General features: G+C 38.3%; 2 protein-coding genes across 3 annotated transcripts; both read right to left on the bottom strand.

Annotated features, from left to right (window-relative positions):
- Positions 1-1,369: 1,369 nt before the first annotated feature.
- Positions 1,370-9,196, bottom strand: LOC101165550 (probable nuclear hormone receptor HR38). Its single transcript, XM_020703504.2, has 9 exons — positions 8,990-9,196; positions 7,388-8,208; positions 5,724-5,853; positions 5,340-5,503; positions 5,057-5,259; positions 4,802-4,980; positions 4,638-4,715; positions 4,412-4,545; positions 1,370-1,464 (listed from the first exon to the last, which is right to left on the bottom strand). The coding sequence occupies exons 2-9, from the start codon at positions 8,204-8,206 to the stop codon at positions 1,414-1,416; spliced, it is 1,758 nt and encodes a 585-aa protein (XP_020559163.1). The 5' UTR covers positions 8,207-8,208; positions 8,990-9,196; the 3' UTR covers positions 1,370-1,413.
- Positions 9,197-12,746: 3,550 nt separating this feature from the next.
- LOC101165301 (diacylglycerol kinase beta) lies at positions 12,747-23,085 on the bottom strand. 2 transcript variants are annotated; one of them, XM_020703503.2, is made up of 24 exons: positions 22,819-23,085; positions 22,338-22,423; positions 21,527-21,603; positions 20,974-21,118; positions 20,627-20,701; positions 20,480-20,529; positions 20,058-20,132; positions 19,793-19,909; positions 19,558-19,675; positions 19,342-19,430; positions 18,276-18,386; positions 18,108-18,206; positions 17,976-18,026; positions 17,592-17,665; positions 17,423-17,497; positions 17,250-17,335; positions 17,077-17,166; positions 16,835-16,995; positions 16,646-16,710; positions 16,222-16,312; positions 15,960-16,140; positions 15,702-15,822; positions 14,906-14,966; positions 12,747-14,333 (listed from the first exon to the last, which is right to left on the bottom strand). In XM_020703503.2, the coding sequence occupies exons 2-24, from the start codon at positions 22,408-22,410 to the stop codon at positions 14,253-14,255; spliced, it is 2,166 nt and encodes a 721-aa protein (XP_020559162.1). In that variant the 5' UTR covers positions 22,411-22,423; positions 22,819-23,085; the 3' UTR covers positions 12,747-14,252. The 2 variants fall into 2 exon arrangements, with proteins under 2 accessions (XP_020559162.1, XP_011473797.1); XM_011475495.3 differs by having other exon boundaries at positions 22,338-22,419; positions 22,819-23,082.
- Positions 23,086-23,392: the final 307 nt, after the last annotated feature.

The raw sequence follows: 23,392 nt of genomic DNA, 5'->3' as shown, positions 1-23,392 counted from the left end.
CTTTTTTAGATTTCTATAAAATAATATTTATTAATTAAAATAAGGATTGCTCTTTTTAAATAGTTGTTTTGCATCAGTGTTTACAGGAAAATTGACATTTCCATTTTGCATAAATAAACTATTAATTAATTGCACTGATTAGCATGAATCGAGTTTTATCTTTTACCTCAATGCATAGTTTAGCTTTTATCTCAAGATCTCTCCTGCTATCAAGCATTTTATGAAATCCAGCATAAATAAGGCATAAATTTGACTTTAGTGATACACCAGTGGGCAAAAAACTTTCCTTTTTAAGGGAAAACCTGGTAATAAATGCAGCCAACATTTATAAAATCCTTTATGCAGGATAACTAAAACAGAATAAGCAGCATGTTGACATCTTTGTTGGGTTTGTAGGTCAAAGATTACAAGGCAAAATAGAATTAATGTTTAAAATAATCATCCTTTCCCCAAGTATATGACAACTTTAATCAATATTAATCAATGCTTGTTTTTGCTAAAAAAAAACAGGCCATGCAACTCAATAGGGAAGGCTGACATTTGGACTGTATTTCAATACTCAACTATGAAGAATTTATCCAACAGCTCATATTTATTATGCAACATATCTGGAAGACCTTTCTGTTGTATCAGAGGGAGTGTAAGCCTCTGAGTCTGCAGTTTGGAGTCTGGCACGCTGTCTGATCTTATCCCACATGTGATGGGTGCAAGGCGACGGTTTGTTTCTGGACTTGGTGATTTATGTGAGGTCAGAAGTTAAAGAACTGATGGTATTTTCAAATGCAGGGGTTCTACTTTTGGAAGAAAAAAAAAGGTGGTGTCAAAAAACCACATGTCAGATATGCTGACATGAGGATATATATTTTGAGTTTAAGAAATGTGAGGCGGGAACACATGTCTGACCTGCCATGGAAGCAGAAAGAACAACACATGACCGCTAATAGGAACGCAAACTTTAGTCAACTTTACTAGCAGTTAAAAAACTTGATTAATTTTGGTGTGGAAGAAATCTCAGCAGTACTGCATTTAATGTTCATCCAATTAACCAGGATTGATCATTTTTCCTAATTTTTTATGCTGTCAAGCGTTGCATGCTTGACATTTGTAAAATAATAATTACTCCATGAAAGCCATCTTTCGTTTTGCCTCCTGCTCTTCTCTTCTTGAGTCCGTCTTTCCATTCTGTCTGCCAGCACCAAAACCCAGATGAGCAGCACATGGTGTACAGTAGGATCCGGTGTCAGCTTTTTGAATGCTCTGGGCTCTGAAGTCCGCAGCAGCCAAAGCAGCATAGTGTCATCTTCCTCCGAGGATGCTACACGCATGAAAGCCATGTCAGAAAAGCCTCAGCGAAGGACTGACACATTTGTTTAGCTATGATCTCTGTTTTTTTTCACTATTTTCGTATTTTATTCAGTTATACCACACACTGACTTCATTCCATTGTGGGGTTTTTTCAATTATCTGTGAAAACAGAAATACTTGTTTTAGTAAATTAATGCATCATCAATAAAACTTTATTTTATCAGAAGAGTCAAGAGTCCAAATGTGTAAATCAAAGGAGTCAAGAAATGGAACAATCTAAAATAATCAATTAAAGAAATTAAATCACAACTCACCTTAGAAAAACATGTTTAAAAAGAGCTGCTTTAAAATAAAATAAATGTACCTTGTTACCTAATTTTAGGTATGACTTAGAAAATTAGAAATAAAACAAAAATTGCCAGTATATGGGATATTCTAAGCAAAATACTTTGATGTAAACCACAAACATTCCGATATGATATGTTGCAAAATATATATAAATATGTCTAGTAAAGTACATTTAAAATAATTAACTGTATATTTATATATGTCTGTTTTATATATGTGTAAATGTATCTATTTTTCTTGTTTTTATTCTAAAATTTGTTTATTCAAAATATGTAAAAGGGGCAGAAAAACAAATGTTTTGTTTTAGTCGATTTGTGAAAATGAAAAGAAATAAATGAACAGAAAAAATAGATCTGTCAATATTTAGTGTGTGAGATTTCAACTTAACATTTTTTACTGTGAATGTTTACTATAGGCTTGGGGGTCACTGAGACTTGAAGGTTTCATGGAATAACACAATGAAAAAGACCAAGAGGAGAAGGAAAACTGGTGCTTTTGAAGTACTTAATATGTGCTTCTTATTTTAAATGTGTTGTTTTTTAAGTTAATGTAAAAAAACATGTAATAAAACACTGAATAATTGAGCATAAAAGACTGAAGAGAAGATATAAAAAATAAAAATATTAAAATGGGAAACTGGTGTGAGACAGACCAATCAGAAACTGTATTATAAAGACAAAACCAAATATGTTACTTATTTCTGATGAATATTAATAAAAAATAAGTCTTGTATGTTTTTTAAACATATTTAATAGAAAATATCCAGCCATATCTTTAATATGCACACATGCATAAACAACGGTGTTCTTTCCACCTGTAGTGCTCATCTGAGCAGCCCATCTCAGTCTCACTCTTTAAGAAATGAAAGTTAAAATATAAAAATGAGTACAGTGTATATAAAAACGCACAATTCTGAAGTTATGATGTTCAAGCACACACTGCAAATGTGTGGGTCTGTACGCTACATTACGCCACAGATGAACTGCACTGCAAATCAATGCAATTTACTTCTCAAGTTTCTGTGACATACATTTTTATACGAACACTTTGCGTAATCACAGAGTCAAGGAGACTCTTAAATCATCTTCGGTCTATTTCCAGCTCAAGATGAATCACTTCACTGCAGTTAAAACTTAAACAGTCTCAAGAACATGTGAGGAGGATTGAGATTTCAAAAGATTCACAACATGTCATCACTTGATGGTCTTCTAGTTTAACAGTGAGGACCCAGCCCGGACACCACAGCTCTGCATTTGTTTTTAACAGTTTAAGTTCCAGTGGAGGCACTTTGTGTTTTGAGTCACCCAGTTCACTGTCAAACCAAACATGCACTCAACTGAACACAGCTTCTGCCACCATTAGCTTTCAAAAGCTGTGGCAGTATGGCAGCACACAAAACTTTGTTTTCTTAAGGCAATAAGGATTGCATCTAACATTTTCGAAAAAAACACTTTGGTCCAAGACCTTTCACAAGAACCTGAAGGGGATCAACAATTGATGGATATCAGAATAGAATTTCTTATTAAGTAAATGGTGTCTTCTGTTATTAATCACACACTCCATATGAACTAATTTGCTTCCCAAAAAACTCTTCAAATAGCTGCACAGTGGTGTACACCGCAAAAACATGGCCCCTTATAAATATGTCAAACTTTTTATTCTGATGGAAAAAAACTTTAAATAAGCAAAAAAAATCTGCCGATGGGGGAAGAAAAATAATCTTATTAAGAATTTTTATTTTCAGGAAACATTTTTAGTGACCCAGCTGGGACCTTTATGTGTGGAGTTTATATGTTCTCCCCGTGCATATGTGGACTTTCTTTAGGCACTCCGGCTTCCTCCCACAGGTCAAAACATGCTTCGATGGTTCATTGGTTACTCTAAGCGTCCTTAGGTATCCATGTGTGAGAGTGTGAGGGAGTGATTGTGTGGCCTGCGACAGTCTAGCAACCTGTCCAGGGTGCACCCTGCCTTAGCCCAATAGTAGCTGGGACAGGCACTGCTTACCCCGTGGCCCCAAAAGGGATATAGTGTGTTAAGAACATTGATGGATGGATGGAAACTTTCTTCATAAGATTATTTTTCTTACAAGAGAGAAAATAAGATATTTTTTTCTTGAAACAAAGGTCTTTTTGCTTTCTTAAAATTCAGTTTTTACAGCGTTGTAGTTAGCACTCTCGCCTCACAGCAAGAGGGCCCTGGTTCAAATCCCAGCTGGAATCTTTTTGTGTGGTGTTTGCATATTCTGCCTGGGCATGAGCGGGTTTTCTCTGGACACTTCCTCCCACAGTCCAAAAACATGGTTCATAGGTTAATCTGTATTTCTAAAATTGCCCCTAGATGTGAACATGGTTGTATGAACCTGCAACAGACTGGTGACCTGCTTAGGATGTATCTGCCTTTGCCCAACAGTTGCTGGGTTGGCTCGAGCAATCCCATGACCCCAAAAGGGATTCAGCAGGTTATGAATTTGGATGGATGGATAGAACGTTCAAAACATGTTAAAGAAATGATTCTGAGAGATTATTGTGCCCCTTCATTGTGTAAAGCTAAATCTCCATTGACATTGTTAAACTTTAAAGTACCAGTGCTGTCGTAAATAAAATACTTAGAAAATATGGTAAGTACTATTCCCAATCAAACACTCATATAAAGGAAACAGAAATACCATTTTAAATTATACATTTGCGACTAAAATGTTTTTTGGAAGAAGCTAGAACGTAAATGTCCCCATCAGAAAACTGGTGATAGAACTCACAGCAGGCATTTTCTCTTCACCTCCTTTTTTGTCTTTTTTTTTCAGAATGGCAGAGTATCCATAAAGATCTTCTCCACTATCGGTGGAGGAGGGACCAGATCTTCCAGTTTTAGGTAGAAGATGCGCTGCAAGCCCTGTGTGCACAGAGTCCTCAGTTCAGGGAGTTTGCCTAGTAATCGAGAAAGATAGTTGGGCTGTGTCCAACTTGGTTCTGATCCTTTCTCACTCATATGTTCCCTTAAACAGCTGATGAGATTACTTTGGAAGTCCTCAATGCGTCTTGGCTCCTTGAGGCCGTGGCGATCTGAGTGCAGAAGACGTCCCCGTAAGAAACATTGTCCTGATTAAAAAACATTCTGACCAGGAATTGACAAGTGAACAGCCTCTCACCGGTGATGATCACAAGCGCTGCAAGACAGGCAAACAAGGAGAGGTCCAAATTCATCCGGTGAAGGCTCTGTGAAAACTCCATGATCGAGTCAATCCAGTCTCCAAAGCTGTGGGCACACTGCTGTCGATGGAGGACCACACCGTTGCAGAAGACAAGCTTATCCTTCTCTGGATTTGACCTGTTGAGTTTTAAACTATCATTGCATTGTAAGATGCACAAAAACATTGTGAAGTTACTAAAAGAAAATCCCAAACCTATAAGCCAGACGGAGGATGAAGAGCTCCACGAATGCAGATTCAAGGAGGAGCTCCTGATCCTCCTCGCAGAAGTCTGTGAACCCTGGGATGGCTTGAGACCACTTTCTTATAACATCCAAGGCACCAGTGAGCAGCTCATAGAACTGCTGGATATCACCAGCATCTTCCTTTTCCTTCAAATGATTGGTTTTCTCCTGGTACTGAGGAGAGATTTTGTTATTTGTTTGTTTTAAGGTAGCTGCTCACATTGAGATGTTAGAAAGCAGGTACTGCGGTTTACCCTGGAGTAGTTTAGCTTTCCTGCACTTGGATTTGAGTCTAAATGAGCCTTTACAAGAGAGGCAATGATGTTGACATTGGGGATCGTGGATGAAGCCTCAATCATACTCTTTGGCTTGGAAGGCAGGCGTCCTCTACGACCTTTAAGGTTGTCTGTGCGGACAACTATCAGACAGAAAAGAAGAAGATATATGCGACCAGTCGTTTATCCTTCTTTAAAAAGAACAAGTGCATATTATTTTGAGTTTTCTCTTTTACACCGTAAATCTGGTTCTACGTGTCTGTGATTCCTGGCCTTGGTTGCCCGAGGCTGTCCTTGAAAAGCTTGAATCATCCTTATCATACATTGTCCAAAGCAAGCTCTAAAAGTCTAGGATAACTTTACCTTCTTTGACCATTCCCACAGCGAGACATTTCTGGAACCGGCAGAATTGGCATCGGTTTCTCCTCCTCTTGTCCACTGGACAGTCTTTATTGGCAAGGCACACATATTTAGCATTTTTCTGAACAGTTCGCTGTCAAAAAGGGAACAAAAGCAGAACTAAAATGTCATAATATTGCAAAGAAGAACTCACAGGTGACTTTAACTGGTGTTTTGTACGATATGACATTTCTGCCATAAATTTTACTTTTGCAAATGTGATTTTTTTGGTTGATTTCATGTTAGTTATAAGAAAATGGTTTTGTTGCTGACACTTCTTTATCACTGGTGTCATAGAGGGAGGATCACGCTGGAGTAATTGAGAAAGACTCTTGGATAAAAGCCGCAACGTCTTCCACTTAAAAAATCCAGCTGAACTTTTAAAATAATGTCTGACACAGAACCATCCATGACTGAGAATCTTCACAGATATGCTAAAATGGTGTAACATTAAGAAGGAATTCCAGTGTTTATCCTTATCCATTTTATTGTATATGATGGGGGCAAAACTTTAAGTTTCTTTTATTATAATACTCTATAATACACCATCCAGGAATAATCTGTTGTCGCTGCTTCAACTGCATGAATACATAAGTGTGTCATCTGTGTAGCTTTTAATTTAGAATGTATCTCAAATATAATTTGACGACTGTTAAGAAAATTGAAAAATACAGCCATTTCATAAATGTTTAAATGATAAAATCCCAACTACAACATATTTTTATTTGACATTACTTCTAAAAAGAGATTACATATTGAGTTATGTTTTATTGGGATTTCATTTAACTTAACACATCAACACACTTTTCACGTGTGTCCTGTACTAAAAAAAAAACACATTGTGCTATATTAGGTAAATGTGCCTACATGGTTCCCTGATGGTTGCTGTCATGTTTTGTGGATTAGTTCCTGATTGGGTTTCTTTTTGTTAACTGTATTTTAACAGTGTTCTATTTGATTAGTTGATGTGTTTTAGGGTATATTTTTGTTTATATTTGCTGCTTTGAAAAGCCTGAGAACTTGTGTTAGCTAATTTAGTGGCCACAATCGGTTTTGCACCAGTTGAGTTCAAAAGTTTTGTTTTTATTTTGTGTGACTCCCTCTATCAGTCACCCAAAAAGAGGCTGTACTGTCGTTTGATCCCCTTCCAATTTCAATATTCTCTTTAAATGTTCCTTCCTTGTCCTCAGATAAGGGATATAAAATGCTATTTTAAGAAACTTAATTTGCTTAAAAAATAAAAACAATCCTGTAGAAAAAAAGTCCAATTCCTAAGCTATTTGTTGAATTTTTGTGTTATTTATTATCTTATATTATCTGTTGTTTTTATTAGTATCTGTTGTTTCTTTTTAATCTGTGGTAACAAATCAATTTCCCCATTATGGGATTAATTAAAGATATATACCTATTTCTGTTACTAAGCTGATCAATCAATTAATCATCAATTCATCCAACAGGAAATGTCCAGAGTTTATTTAAGTCTAAATCGTTATTGTTATTTTCAGTGAAATAAATAAAGTTGTGAAAAAAATATGTCTGATAATGTTGCATAGCTGTTTATTTCAGAAAGAATCAGAAAGAACACTTTACATCATAAATGGTAGGAGCTAAATGATTTTTGTTTTTACCTTGAAGAAACCTTTGCATCCTTCACAGGTGCGGACTCCGTAGTGCTGACAGGATGCATTGTCACCACAAACTGCACAGTGGCCTTCATTGGTGCCTGAGTTTGGGGTTTTAGGAGACATCATTACCGCCTCCACCATTCTGGGGCTTTCCCTAGGTCCGTTTTCCAGAGACGTGTGGAGGCAGTGAAGGGGATACACGTGCTGCCGAGAAGACAGGAAGAAAGGGTCATCCGGACCAGGAAAAGAATCCTGGTGGTGGCCCAAAGTGGAGTGCTGTTCTGGTGCGGGGCTGAAGGTCAAAAAGGAGAGTTGCTGTGGCATGGCAGCCTTGTCCACTGAGCATGGAGGAGCTGAGGGGAAAGGGCTAAAAGGGGAATCCCAGACAGGTGCAGACTCTGTCTGAAATCCCTGGGTTGGAGAGGAAACAGTGGCATAGAATTCTGAGCCGCATGATGAGAGTGTTTCATCAAGGCAGCTAAGTGCAAAAGATCCTGGGTAACAGCCATACACCGGGAGATCATCCAGCTTGAAGGGTTGGTTCTGCATGTGTGGACTAGAGCTATCAGCAGCTGCTGGGTGGCTTAAAGAAACTGTAGTCGCAGCAGGGGCAGTGGTAACCTTGCAGGAGTAGGCATCAAACTGCCCAGCATAGCCGTTTCCCACTAAAGTGTTGATGCTTGGCAGGGAGGATGTAGAGAGCTGGCCCCTCTGGCCTTTATCTTCCATCACTAGTTTTGGACTGAGATCAGGATTCACAAGCTCAGAGCTAAAGAAGATGTCATGGGGCAGGGATGCATGCTGGGTTTGTGCACAGGGCATCGCTAAGAAAGACAAGACACAGAATCTATGTTTATTCCTCAACGCTCACAATAAATGTTGCTTTTATTTATGCATGATCACAGCAAAGCTCTCTACTACACAATTTTTCACCATATCCAAAAAAACACAAGTCACTGCAAATTGGTACTGATGTGATATAAGTTAAATAGTATTTACGTTAAATGAATGAGTGTTTTTCTCGATTTCTCTTTAAATTAACAAAAAATAAAATTTGTATCCTGAATGTGCACTGTCACATTTCATCCAGATCCATCAGGCCTTTGAAAAATATATAGGGCGGTAAAGTGGAGGCCTGAAATGTAGTTACAAATTGAGTTACTAGCTGTTAATGCTTTGATAACCTGCTCCACTAGATGGTAACACTCTTTTAACAGCTATTGCACCAAGAACAGCTAAAGATCCAATTTCAGGGTTTGGACACGAAACACAAAATAATGCAAAGATGTCGCAAGTTGGGATTATTGTAACATAAAAATTTGAAATTTATTTATTTGACTCCAATAAAAATGTCTATATGAAAGCATACATTTGAATAATACTGAAAAACAGATGAAAGTTTGGCATTTAATTCAGAATTCTATGTGCAAACTAAAATGACAACATTTTGTTTCATGGCTTTAATCATTTTTAATTGACAAATATGCTGTAATGACTTTTAGTATAACTCTTTATTTTTTTAATTATATAACTTAGAGTTGTAAAACTTTGAAACACTACTGTTGTGTCACATTTGAAAGACAGCAGCACACAACTTTAACTCACCTGTTTTACGCGAATATCCTTCTGTTTAGATATTTCCAAACCAGAGGTGAAGTCAGTTCTTCCAGCTGCTGACAGGATTCTACCATTCAAACACGCTCATGTTCGCACACTGGCTCGGTCCAACGAGCAGGACTCCATATGTCACCTTGTTTTTTCTGGCGAGAGAGATGGGGAAAGCAGCGGATCTATGTCCAAATATGGTGAACAGTGTTGTGGAACGTTCCGGAAGACAAACCAATCAGCTTCGTGCTCGAGACGCTATGCGGACGCTCTTCTGGGGGACGCACGCACGGGATTCCATTGACGTAAGAGCCGGGGGCGTGCCTTTCTCTAAAAATAAACTCCTTTTATTGAATGAAAAATGCTAAAAATAAATTAAGGAACCGGCGCTGCATGAAAATCGAGAACAAAAGGACGTTTGATGGGAGGATCTAATGCCAGAAAAAAATTCTATTTAATTAAAGAAAAAAAAAGTTATCTTTTTTGTGTAATATCCTATAAAACATCTTAAATATACATTTGTACTCTAATAATGTTTATTCATTCATTCATCTTCTTCCGTTTTGTCCCTTTCTGGCTCACGGGGCTGCTGGAGCCTATCCCGGCCACTTGTGGGCGAAGGCAGGGGACACCCTGGACAGGCCGCCAGTCTGTCGCAGGGCCACATATCACACATCCATTCACTCTAACATTCACACCTATGGACAAATTAGAGTTGCCAATTGGCCTATGAAGCATGTTTTTGGACGGTGGAAGGAAGCCAGAGACTCCAGAGAGAACCCACGCATGCATGGGGGAGAACATGCAAACTCCACACAGAAAGGTCCCCCAGGCAGGACTTGAACCGGGGGCCTTCCTGCTGTGAGGCAAAAGCGCTAACCATTGTGCCACATAATGTTAAATGAAATGCAAAAAAAAATTCAGTCATTGACTGTATAATAGAAAAGAGTAAATGATGTTATGGTGTTTTTATGGATTCTAAATTTAGCCTATATATTTTTTGACAAAAAACTAACTTTTTGTCTTTTTTTAATTAAGATAGAATACCTACTCTGATTTAAAAAAAAGAAGAGTTTTTAGTGTTTTTAACATGTTCTTGAAGCATTTTTCTGATGATGGAGGACATATTTGAAGAAACTAAGCTTAAAACTGCACATCTGAGTATTTCTTTATTCAAATCATGGTGAACCAGGAGCAGACAAAAAATTTCATTTGAAAAAGCTTGTAGGTGTGACCTAAAAAATATCCCCATCGTGGGATTATTAAAGTTTCATAAAGTATCATTCATTCATTCATTCATTCATTCATTCATTCATTCATTCATTCATTCATTCATTCATTCATTCATTCATTCATTCATTCATTCATTCATTCATTCATTCATCCATTTGTAGACAAATAGATACATGTTTATTTTCCTCATCCACAGCTGGATAGCTCCAGCAATTTTTGTTGCACCGGTAATGTTAGGTTGGGGCTGTAAGCTAATGTGAGAGCATGTAAACAGATGGATGACGGGAAGTAGGGACAGCTTTACTCCACGCCAACAGGACCACCCACAATTAAGAGAAGAATTTCTAACGAACTCCTGCTGCTTGGCACAAACTGTGTCCTGGAAATACAGTTTTTTTTTTTTAACTTTATTAAAAAAAATAATAAAGATTAAAAGGTGATTGGATTGGTACTTAAATGTTTGCACATAAATGGGGCTATTTGATTCTATTTTTAGTTTTAGGCTTATTCAAACAAAGGTCTGAATGGTTAAAGAACACAATGATACAGACAAAGCCAATATTGACAAAGAGCATTTGTAATTTTAGTAATCCTTGAGCTATCTTAGATGACCCCACCCTTACTTTGACGTGTTCTCCCTACCATGACAAAGGTGGATAAAGGTGGAAAGATTTCATGTAATCAATGGTAGCCAGTGAAGATCACAAATCATTGAAGAAAAAAGGTTCAGCGCACTGTCTAGTGGGTCTAGATGACCCAACTCCCAATGGTAAAGTGCCTAGGATAGCACAAGGGTAATATGCATTATTCAGACCACTTTTTGTAATTACAGCTGTGTTTGTCAAAAAAAGTAATTGACTAGTAGCTGATCTACAACTGCCAATCATTTCATATCTTTCCGATATATAGTCTACAAGAAATCTACAAGCTGGACAATAAGTACTATGAACAAAAAGCCTGAATACTCTGTGTTTTTTTGCATTTTTATGTCCCCATGAGTCCCACTTAGAGCTTGTGATGTCCTGATTTCACTATACCATAATAAATCCATTTATTTAGGTCAGCAAAAACAAAAATGGAAATCATGGAGCAGACATGCTGTAAATATTTATTCCTTTAAGTGCTGCTAATTTAATCTTGCTGTGAGACCCACAGTTAAATTAAGGGAACAGAAATTCAAAACGATGAGCCAAGACACTTTCCTGTCATTATTAGAGAGTTTGCACTATAAATGTCACATCCACAGCTGCTGACATTCATTAACCAGTGTTAATTTAAGCATCACCTAATGCCCTTTTTGCCATTACATCTCCACAACAAACCATCCCATGCTGACACTCGAACTGTCTCGAGGGAGATTAGAGTGCAAACCAGCAAGTGTAAGCAAGTATTGGCATCCAATAGTGAAACTAAAATCTCCAACTAACTAGCTGATCTGCAAAATCGTAACAGTTTGAGATTGATGCTCAAACATTGACTGACAGCTAGACTCACGATCTTCATTTCCAAATAGGCTATTCAAAAATACAAATTTCCTCCATTATGTAATTATTTATTTATATGTTAGAATTTCATAAATTTTGGGAGGGCAGTGGAGGGATTTGTGTTTTTGAGTATCAGCAAACAGGTTCTAAGGATACTTCTGCGCAGAATTCACAATGTGATGGATGGATGGATGGATGGATGGATGGATGGATGGATGGATGGATGGATTGGAAGAATGTTGCCTGGTCTGATGAGTCTCCATTTCTGCTGCCACATTAAGATGGTGGCGTCAACAACATTAAAGCATGCATCCATCCTGCATTGTATCAACATTTCAGGCTGGTGGTGGTTGTGTCATGGTGTGGGGGATATTTATGAAGGTAAAAATGTGTCAATACGGACGAGCTTGTAGATTTGATGTGAGAACACTTGTGCACAAAAAAAACCCTAGATTTTTGGTGCGCAAGTTCTCACATTCTATTTCACAAGTTCTCACATCAAATCTGCAAGCTCTTCCATATCAACACATTGTTACCTTCATAGATATTTTCTTGGCACACTTTTGGCCCCTTAGTACCACCTAAGCATGGTTACAACACCACAGCCTACCTGTGTATTATTGCTGACCATATTCATCCCTTTATGACCACATCCTCTGATGGCTACTTCCAGCAGGATGAGGCACCACGTCATGAAGCTGTAATCATCTCACTCTGGCTTCTTGAACATGACAATGAGCTCACTGGACTCATAAACATCCACGATAACCAGATCTCAAGCCAATAAAGAAGCTTTGGGATGAAATGCAGCGGGAGATTGGCATCATGGACAAATCTGCAGCAACTATGTGATGCTATCATGTCAATGTGGACCAAACTCTCTGCGAAATATTTCTAGTTCCTTGCCACCATGGATTAAGGCAGTTCTGAAGGCAAAAAGAGGTCCAGCCTGGTACTAGCAAGGTGGACCTAACACAGGGGCAGATAAGTGTATGTACATATTGAAATGCCACTTAAACCCATGGAAAACGACAAACAAGTGGGAAAACTGCATTTGTATTTAATATGTTGAACATTTGTCAGATTACATTGTAAAAATGATAATACAACACTGTTAGGACTCACATTTAACCCTTGTGCTATCTTAGATGACCCCACCTTTACATTGACATGTTCTCCCTACCATGACAAAGGTGGATAAAGGTGGAAAGATTTCATGTAATCCATGGACACCAATGAAGATCACCAATCATTGAATCAAAAAAGGTTCAGTACACTGTCTAGTGGGTCTAGATGACCCAACTCCCAATGTTAAAGTGCCTAGGATAGCACAAGGGTTACATGACATTGAATATTTACCAGACAAAATAAACGGACAATCATGAAGCTTGCAACACATGAATAATTGGAAATCCAAAGGGAAAAAAGTAAACAGATTTATAAAAGCTGAAGACAAAAAATTAAATACATCACTGGAAAATGAGAATCACAAAAATAACATTTGGCTTGCTGTCACCACATTTTGGCATGAGTTGGTTTATGGAAATGATTCTGATATTGAAAATGTGAAATTAATAATTTACTACCATCAATTAAGTTCGTATTACTCATGTTTAGAGCATCTAACTAAAGCAGTGGATTACTCATGAAGTTGGGATGTTTCACTTGATTTCTGACAAAACCATCAAATATAATTTTTCAACAATTTTTAAATCTATGAGACAAATCAAATCAAATTAAATAGATTTAGATTTAGATCTAGAACCTTTTGTTTATAGATGAATAATTCCTCCAGCCACACGACGGGACAGTGTTCATTACAAAGGTGAGCAATTGTGGAGATCACACAAAGCCACTTCATTACAAGTTGCAGTAAACACACAATAAACAGAAATCACACAAAAACATCACAACATCTAGTGCAATAACACATCCGTGTTCTATGTTAGTGTTCTTCAGAAACACAATTTTCTGCTCTTTTGTTATCATGCAGACGTTACATCACATTAAGTTGGCACACAAATCAGACAGAAAGTGTTTGGAAATTAAAGTCATTAAAGGACAAAACTTTTATTTAATTCAATAGACTTGCTATATTAAAAAAATATCTGTTTCTGGAAAAAATATGTATATATTTGGCTGTTTTTGGAAAATCCTTTAACAATTTAAAAATACTTTTGAAAACAACTAAACCCTTAAAATGTAAAGTTTTAAAGACCAATACAGAGTTGGCTCTTTTTCTGCTAACTAGATGATAAAATATCTCAAATAAGTGTCATTAAAGTTATGGTACAACAGTACAATGCCTGGGAACAGGCATCAAAATTCAAAGAGATTTGAAAAGATCTCGGATGTAGCTGTGTTGTTGAACTCTGGAGGTCAGGGCTATATTTCCTTCCTTTACGTTACAAATGCAAGCAAACATTGTAAAATGAAAAGCAGATTCAAAGCTAAGGATGGACACGACAAAACAAAGACGCACATTCAGCAATGGACATTAAAAGACTCTGCTGTGACTCTGTGGGCGGGAAGCTGCCGTAAAAGCCTCACTTCAGGTGAAAGAAGCCTGATGGTTTGGTTGGTTGAGCCATTAGCATGTTAGCTTGGTTCTTGTGAGTTATGTGGATCTGAAAAATACATACAATTATCCATTCATACTATAGTACAACCTGAACATGTGAACTAATCATCTTTTAAACTCTTATGAAAGCGTTCTCAGTGGTCTTTTAATGATGAATAGCCAATATGTTTTAGTAAAAACTGTGTTTTTCTACCGGTAGTTTCTGCAGAGCGGCATAAGTTATTCGCAATATGTCTCTGAGTTATGGGCAGGACTGTTGGCGTGAGGTAAGCCCTCCCTCTTCCCATCATCCATCAGTTTTTAAATGTGCAAAGAGAGTTTGTGAAATATTCCAATTTTAGCTTTTTAAATGACTTCAGAACTCAAGAAAAAAAACTTGTGGATTTATTTATTTAGTTATTATTGTATATTGATTATTACATGTCCTGCATGTAGGCAATAATGTGTACAGTTACTGGTAGTCTCCTTTGCTCAGTTGGAGTCAAGAATCTCACCCACAGATGCTCCCAGGCCTGAGTAATAATGGATTTACACCCACATTCTGAGTAACTGGTATCAGTCACTTTCCATTGTCAGACTCTAATCTCCTCTCACCACTGCTGCTTGGTTTATACTTACTGTACAAGGAGGCTGCATCCAGGGTTCCCCATCAATCTGCATGGGCAAAGCTTTGGTTGTTCTGCATATGGGGAGGACAGAGTTTTAGTTCATTGCATTGTTTTTAGATTTTTCAGAAATTCCGCTGTCTGGTGGTGACATAAAATAGTAATATTTGGTTATTAGATTTTACAAAATTATTATTCCACCAACAAATAAATACAGTGTTCCCTCACTGTGACATGATACACCTTTCACAGCCTTGCTGTTTTGCTGATTTTTTACTACATATTTACAATCTAAGCTCAAAGCGGCTATTAAGAAAACTGTGATGACCCAGCATTCTAGTAGCCTTTAAACACATCATCTACACACAAATCTGAAGACATGAAAGGAGTCTCAAATCTGATTTGTGCGAAATAGCAGTTTTGTGTGTCTATCAGGTGATTGGTGTGACTATTTAAAGATTCTAATGCGTAGAAGCCATTTTGAATTTCTAGGTATTTTGAGCCGGTGTAATTTCGAGTTGTGTGTGCGTAAATTGTATTTTAGATTTTTGATATTTTATATGTTTTGATATCCAAATGTACACAAGAATACACAATTGCTAATACACACAAATAAAAACAAAAGGTGCAGTATGAGGTACAAATCAAGAATTATGATTACACAAATCCCATGAGTCTATTTTGTCAGACTTAAAATGTTGTTTGAGAAAACAACGATTTATTAAAAATGTGGATCCCATCTCATTATGAGTTTGTCGTTGTATGTTCTGCTGTTTTTCTGTTTATGCTTGATGGCAAAAGTTAACAACCTGATGGTAATCTGGGAGGCCTGTGCCAGTCTGTGGCCCGCACTCTTCAGTCCAGTGTAGATCTGCCCCATTTCCATGGCGCCTTCCAGACCCACTACTTCGAAACGCTTGTCGCTCATATCTGAGGGATGTTGAAATAAAGACTTTTCAAAATTGTAAACATTTTCAAGGGCATCATTATGGCCACTGCAGAAAAAAATAAACGGCTGTCATTTATTTATCCCCCCTGGTTTGGGAAAATTCAGAAGACAAACGTACCTTGTGTGACGGTTTTAAGGTGTTCTGGGTCAGTTATGACCTCGCCACGCCCGACCTCTGACACACTATCCGGTTTCTTAGATTCTCCCCAAAGGTTGGAGCCCCCATGCATGCTGGGTATGTTGAGAATGGCTATACCCTCTAAGGCCACCCTGCTCAGGTCCAAACGCTTTCCGCAGCACTGTTGACAAAGAACCCGTCTGAACATCAAAACTGAACTTTGCTTTGGTGAAAACACCAAATGGCACTTTTTTCAACTCACCTCGATTACGAGACTCTCGTTGAGCTTCTTGCAGGAAGCAGAAATGGTCTCAGAAGTGGCAAACTCAAAATACCACAGTTTGTTCTTCATCCTTAAGAGCAGAGAACAACATACAATCTTTAAATTATTTTCCTTAGCTTAGAACTGGTCACATCCTTACTAAGGATTGAAAAAAAAGAAATAATTGAAGATTGCAAACGGTAATTTTTAATCAAAACTGTACATTTTAAACAATGAAAACATTTTTTCTGTTAACTTTTCACCTAACATGCAAATCAAGGCCAACATTTCAGTACAGACAGAAACTTTAAGAGCTGCTCCTCAGAAGTCCAGGAGTCGGTCAACCAACAGGGAGGCCACTCCTTTGGAGTCCCAGATCAAAATGAAACCTTCATAAGAGTATTTTTATACTGTGAGTACTCACCTGCTGTTAAACCTCTGAGGATGTTTCTCTCTCATGGAGTGAAAACGATGAGCTATAGAGGCATCCTGCGTCCATCCACACAGATATTTGGATTTTAATAAACAGAGAACACCACATCATTGCCTTAATGTGTCAGTAATCAGTATCTCAAATCACACAAGTATTTAAAGTCATACTTGAATTACTCACAACGCCAATGGAGAAGTAGTTGTTAATAATTTCTTGGGGTACAGGATCTCCTGCCTCTTGAGGGTCGTTTGGTATGACCCGGACGCTCCAGCGATCAACAGGAATCACCTCGCTTTTCTCGATCTCCTTCAGGATTTCTCTCAGGTCAGTGCCCTCATAGCCTTTTTTGAGATAAACACATAAATTAGTGTTCATGTGTGAGCTATACATCCTGTAACAGTGCATGGGTTTGGTTGTTGTACCTCCTCCCCAGCGTAAACAGCGAGCCAGGTCATTGCCTGTTCCCAGAGGGAGAACGGCCACCGGAGGATGAACCTGCAGGTTTGCTCTGTCTAAAATTAACACGGTTTTTATGCACAAACTGGTATTCTCAGTGCTCTTTGTAAAACTTGAGGGGGGGGGGGGTATACAATACCTATGGCATCCAGGAGCCACCCAACTGTGCCATCCCCTCCACACACCAGGATCCTGTACTGAGTCAAAGTGCGGAAAAAGTGCAGCCTGGAGAACAAAGCAAACAAGTAGTAAGCGAAACCAAAATAATAAAAATGTTAAAAGTACAAAGCACTTGATTATTGAACACTGTACCCGGGGGTTGGACCTCCATTGGACAGGTTGTAAACTTGACGAGGGTTTAGAAGTCCCTGAAACTTTCTAAGCACTCTGCATGAAGACACAGGAGAAAAACAATGTGAGCAGTAAAAAAAATGCAAATTAAAGGTACACATTTACATAAATATACTAGTCTGCTGCTTACCTTTCACCCTGCTTTCCTCCACTTTTAGGGTTCACAAACACCAACAGAGGATGTGTGTCAGGAATTTGAGCAATCTGAAACAAAAACAGATGAAGCTTCATCATCTAAACAACCTAAATTAAAACTGGTTTGGAAGTACAGGATGTGCTATATGCATGTAAAAAAAACTGCATGTAATTTTTAAATTCACCTTATGTGAAAGAATCCGCAGGTTTCTACTATGACTCCAGATTTATGGAGTAATACTGTTTTAGATGCACAGATTTATTTATTGTTATTATTATTTTATTGATGATCTATTGAAAAGAAATCCAAAAACAAATGTATGTAGATAGAAGTGTGAAAATGTTCATTCATTACAAAAGGACAAGTAAACGGACTGACCTGCAGGATGTGGCCATCAGGAGTGACGTTCAACAGGCAGCTGTCCTCCTCCTGCAGCAGAAGTTAATCGATAACAGAAAAGTTCTACATTTCCTGAAAGCTCGCTCAGCCACTCGTTTTTAGTAGCTTTACCTTTGAGACAGCATAAATGGCCCACGGAGGCAGAATGTGGTCTTTCAGTGGCCCACAACCACATCTTGGTATGCCTGGCAAAACACAGGCCTCGTGACGCTGAAAGAGCAAACAGAATCAGTGAAAGACGAAAGCAGCGATCCAGTCCTCAAACATGCATGTGCTCACCATCTCCTGGCACCACACGCAACGTTTCCCAGTTAGATTTTTAATCTTCTTGGAGCAAACCTCACACTTGCTGTTGTTGCAGTCAACTTTGATCCAGCCATGAGAGGATTTCTGCAGGACACAGGACATGTGGACAGTGTTTCCCGCACAGAAATAAGTGCTGACTGATGTTTCTTTCAGAGATCCATGTCAGTTTTATTTATGTACCCCAATTTTACAACAGAGCTGTTTCAATGGGCTTCAATAATTGTACAAAACATAAAATCAGTTATAAAATACAATAACTGATTGCTAAACTAAACTAAACAGACTAAGCTAAACTGAGCATCCCTGCCCATAGACCCTCCCTCTGGGTAATGTCATGTTGCCTTAAAAAGAATCAGCCAAAATCGCCCCCTTTCTCAAAGCCTCTGTTGGAAGGAGTAGGATTGGATACGTTTGAACAGTTTAAAATCCCACTCCAGTCTTTTTTTAAATATATTTTTAAAGAGTTCAAAGTGATTTTTTAAATGATCATTTTGCCGTTTTTAAGCATAATCAAAGCACCTTTGTCGTTTTCTAGGACATAGTTTCTGCATAGCGGTATTAGTCCATTTAATTTTCTCCTCTGACTTGTAAGCCAGGCTAGCGGTGGGGAGTAAGCAGCACTCATTTCCCATCATCCCTTTTTTCACACTCTCTTCTGCTAGCTGACAGCCCCTCACAACCCTCACAATCCCTGCCTGTGCTGAATCCCAGCATTGAACGGTTGTACACAGCTTTAATCTGTTCTGTAACAAAGTACTGCTGGATAGAACACAAAGGCTAATGTTCTCTGTCATTGCAGTGTTGACTATATGTGTAATTTTGTTTTGAATCCCAGTAAATGTTGTTTTTTCTTGCTGTCTGTTCCCCTGCATCTATGTTTCACACATAAATTAAGATGACTGACACAGAATCAGACTTGGGGTAGGAGAGAATTTAGGGTTAATTTGATGTCTGTAAATGCAACTTTTAATCTAAAAAGTATAAATAAAGTTAAACTAGTGAAATGTGACAGATGAGAGAAGATTGGGGCGTTGCTTACGCCAATTTCCTGCTTGGATTTGACAAAAGTAGGAGGGCAGGTCTCTAATTTCTTGTTGGCACACTGGTTGTGGACAGTATAGGAGCAGCCTGAGGACAAGAATCCTGAAAGTCAGACTTTGAAAGAATTTTTACTTTCATGTTCTATTAACAATGAAATAAATCTTTTTGTAATTGTCATGTGCACTGAGAGTGCTCTCTGGTGGTGGGATCTTACAGATGCAGCAGAGTCCTTGCTTCCCGAGGCCAAGCAGCATGTTTTCACACTGGCTACAGTAGGTTGGTTTGTTAAAATGCTTCATCCTCCACATGTGCTGCCCATCCTTCTCAATCATCTGAAGGTGAGCAGGAAAGAAAAGAAAAGCAAACACTGTTAGTTTGAGCTTTTCACTTGATTCTAGGCAGCATGTTTCATATGAAAAGGAAGTTGTGATAAATCTGCTTAATCTCACCTTTAAACCCAGCAGCACAAGTAACGGTACATTGTTCATGCCTCCTTTCACCCATTCCTCCAGAGTGACAGTCCCACTGCTGTCCACATCGATGGCAGTCATCATGTCTTTCAGCACCTGTCACACAATCCATCATTTCATTCATTTCTTTATACATCCCCAAGGCCAAACATTTCCTTCCTGAAATGTCAAACTTGATGAAATGAGATATACTCATGATGGTCGTAATTGTAGAAACAAAAAGCCAAAGAAAGGACAAACATACTGGTCTGAGCTCAGTCACATCCCAACCCAGGTAATCTGCAGCCCTCATCATCTGGGTGATTATACGATCCACTTCCTGAGGGAAGCACAAAAGAGTCCTGAAAGCTTTAGATGTAATCAGATGACCAGTGTGAAAATATACAGACTTTTTTTCTGAAGAAATGAATGAATAAATAAACTAACATTGTTTATCATAAATATTAATAAAAAATTATGTGTAGCAGCAACAAAAATGGACTTTACAGAACGCTTTGCAAAAACTGGCTGTTGAAAGGTCAATGTAAGGAACAGTTTTTCTTTGCAATTTAACTATACATTGAATTTTAGATATATTTATTCTTTCCTGTTAGGTTAAAATACAAAACATGGTAAAAAACAAAACGCAAGATGTACAGAGGTTTGAAAACCCGTCAGCTTACTTACAGAGCTGTCCAAGAGCCCATTCCCATCTGCATCGTAGAGTTTGAACGTAACTAAAAGCAAAGACAGTCAGTCAGAGATCTCTATAAAGGCTTGGGTTTGATTGTTTTTAAAATGAGCAAGTTAGTGTTACAAGAAAACAGAACCAACATTCAAGCTTCTCTCGTGGCTGTGCTTCCTCCAGCACAGAAAAGTAACAGGACACGTCGCGCAGATACACTCTACCTGAAAACAAAGACCACTTTAGATGAGACTTCCTGGCCTTTCTGACGTGACTTTGTTCTAAACGTTTTGATGCAAAGCTGCAGGGTTTAAATTTTCTATGTACTACAAGCTGTCAAGCAGAATATAAAGTCTAAAAAGAATGTTTCAATAAACAAGCTTTTTTTCCTCTTTCATTATTTTCTGATGTCTGTGTTATACTCATAAAAAAACAGAGAACAATCCTTTCTACAAACTCTTGTGGTGAAAAAGACCTGCACTTAAAATGACATCACCTTCTTTGGGCATCACAGTCTTGTTGGAGCCATTCTGCTCCGCGTGCTGAAAATAGCGAAAAAGTCGCTCACAGAAGTCTTCAGGGAAGTTTTTATGCTCCAGGTAGGTCTCGAGGAAGAGACGGAAGCCTTTGGCATTAATGTACTGAGGATGAAAAACATTGCATTTTGTTGTCAGTGTAATTAATGAACAATTCGGGCAAATTTTTTATGGCAAATAAAGGAAATTTTTTGGAAGAACACATTCTAATGGCAAAATTTATATCCAGTATGAGATCACAAAATTATCAGCAAAAATAAAGTTAAACCAAGACAGAATATTGCTTATTCTGTCAATATTGCTAATATTGACAGAAGTTTGCTTTTTACAAACTTCCTTTTACAAAAGTTGAGCTTAATGTTTTAAATTTCCTATTCACGGGAATTTCGTTTTGCATTCTTTAACTTGCTGGCCCTACTTAAAAATGCCTTCAACCTAAAATTCGCTCTATCAACAATTATTCATTGATTTTATATTTTTTTAAATAAACCCAAATGTGTGACTCTTACTCACCTCTCCAGTATTGTACTCAGACAGACGACCTCCTGGACGAAAATCCTTGATCACATCTTTAACTCTCATACTGCTTTCTGAAGAAGAATCCGATAAAAATACAAATAAATCAACTAATTTACAGAATGACTGACATTCTCATGCCACTTCATCTCTCATTAGAGCTAAAACTCTAAAGTTGCATCCTCTCTAAAATTGGACACACTTTTTCGAAACCCAGACAGGGGGATTGTGCCTGTAATTATTTTTTCATCCATTATCCAGTGTGCAAATACCCTGCTCCCCAAACACTAAAAGCTGACCGACTCATTTCATTTCTTTCAAAGCTTTTGAGTGGATTCAGTATTTTTAGCTCAGGCCCACTTTTTTGTCTCCCTGTTAACTCATTCACATAATTCTGCCCCAGGTATGGCCTCGGACAGTACCGGTACACGTCATTTTTTAAGACTGCTAATTCTCTGGAAAACACATTTGAGAATGAAAAAGGAAAGCCTTTTTTTTACAGTTTCAGTTTTTCCTGTACCTGCCAGAACTTGTATTGAAGTCACAGCATTTTTCTGAAATTGATGCACGCTGTATTGAATACTTTGTTACACATGAGTTATGACAACACTATAGGTATTTATAAGTATGTGTGCATTGTTTTATGGTAATATAATGTGAGGATTTGTTTGTGATACTCTTATGGGCCCTTTGGAGTATTATATATTATTAATTTTAGGAACACCTTCAGCTGATCCTTTTCTGAGCCACACCCGACACTGGTTTCACTTTTATTTCAATAACAAACAGAGTGAAGAACAAACCTCACCTTCCATGTATTGCTGAAGCTGGATGAAAACCACGGGAGTTAAAGATCCCTCTGTATCCCCAGAACCGGCCATGCTGCTGTTCTGAAGGAGAAAACACAGATAACGATACTAAAGGTGTGTCCTGTGGTCGAGACAAGTTTGTCTACATTTCTGAGTCTTTTACAAAGCAAGTCTTTCTGTCACTCACAGATTTCTCAAAGATTGCTTTTTCAGTATGATGTTATCATGAACTTGTTTTTCAAAAAAGTTAGGTCAAAGGCTATAACTGGCAGGAATGAGGAAAAGGGCTGGAAACCTGCAGAAAGTTGATCTGTCCAACTCTTCAATGTAGTCCGAATAGTGCTTAATTTGAAAATTCCTGCACTTTGCCTGATCAACTCATTCTGCCAGAGCAACTCAGAAAGCAACAATTACAGCATGCAAGCGCATCCATCTGACAGGATCACGATGAAAATCAGGAGGACGTGTCCCGCAGCGTACCTGCGTGTGTGTCCTGCGTGAGCGCTGCACAGGTGTTCCGTCTGCGGCCGAGCCCTCGCAGGTTCAGGCTGTTTCCTGACACGGTCTCCCGGGAGTCGATGGAAAATTCCCCAATCACGGCTCAGACCTCGGATATGTTAGCCCGCGTTAGCTGCCCGCTGCCTGTGGTAAATGTCTGCCGCAGCATTAGCGGATAAGAGATTAAAAATGGACGGAGGAGGAGCTTACAGCGACATAATTACAGTTAGTGGCACCACCCTGCGTTTACACGCACGCGTAAAGGCGCGCGATGCGCACTTGGTGTGATCTGGCGCTTACCTTTCCAAACAACTCAACACATTTTCTAAAGCCTGGAAGTAAAGCAGACACACAGATTATGAGTCCGCCGAACTGACAAAAGTGACACACGTGCTGGTGGAGCAGATGTTTTCTGCAGTTCATCCCTGTTCCAACATCTACCTCACCCAGAAACGATTCACTGCAGCAAAACGTCATAGTGAAAGTGAATATTTCTGTTGACTTGCATGTATTCTCTTTTTAAAACAGCATTTGTGAAAATGTGCACACTCAGAGT

The sequence above is a fragment of the Oryzias latipes genome, chromosome 5, assembly GCF_002234675.1.
Source record: "Oryzias latipes chromosome 5, ASM223467v1".
NCBI lineage: Eukaryota > Metazoa > Chordata > Actinopteri > Beloniformes > Adrianichthyidae > Oryzias > Oryzias latipes.
The sequence above is the reverse complement of the archived record's forward strand: the minus strand, read 5'-3'. Positions and strand labels throughout refer to the sequence as shown.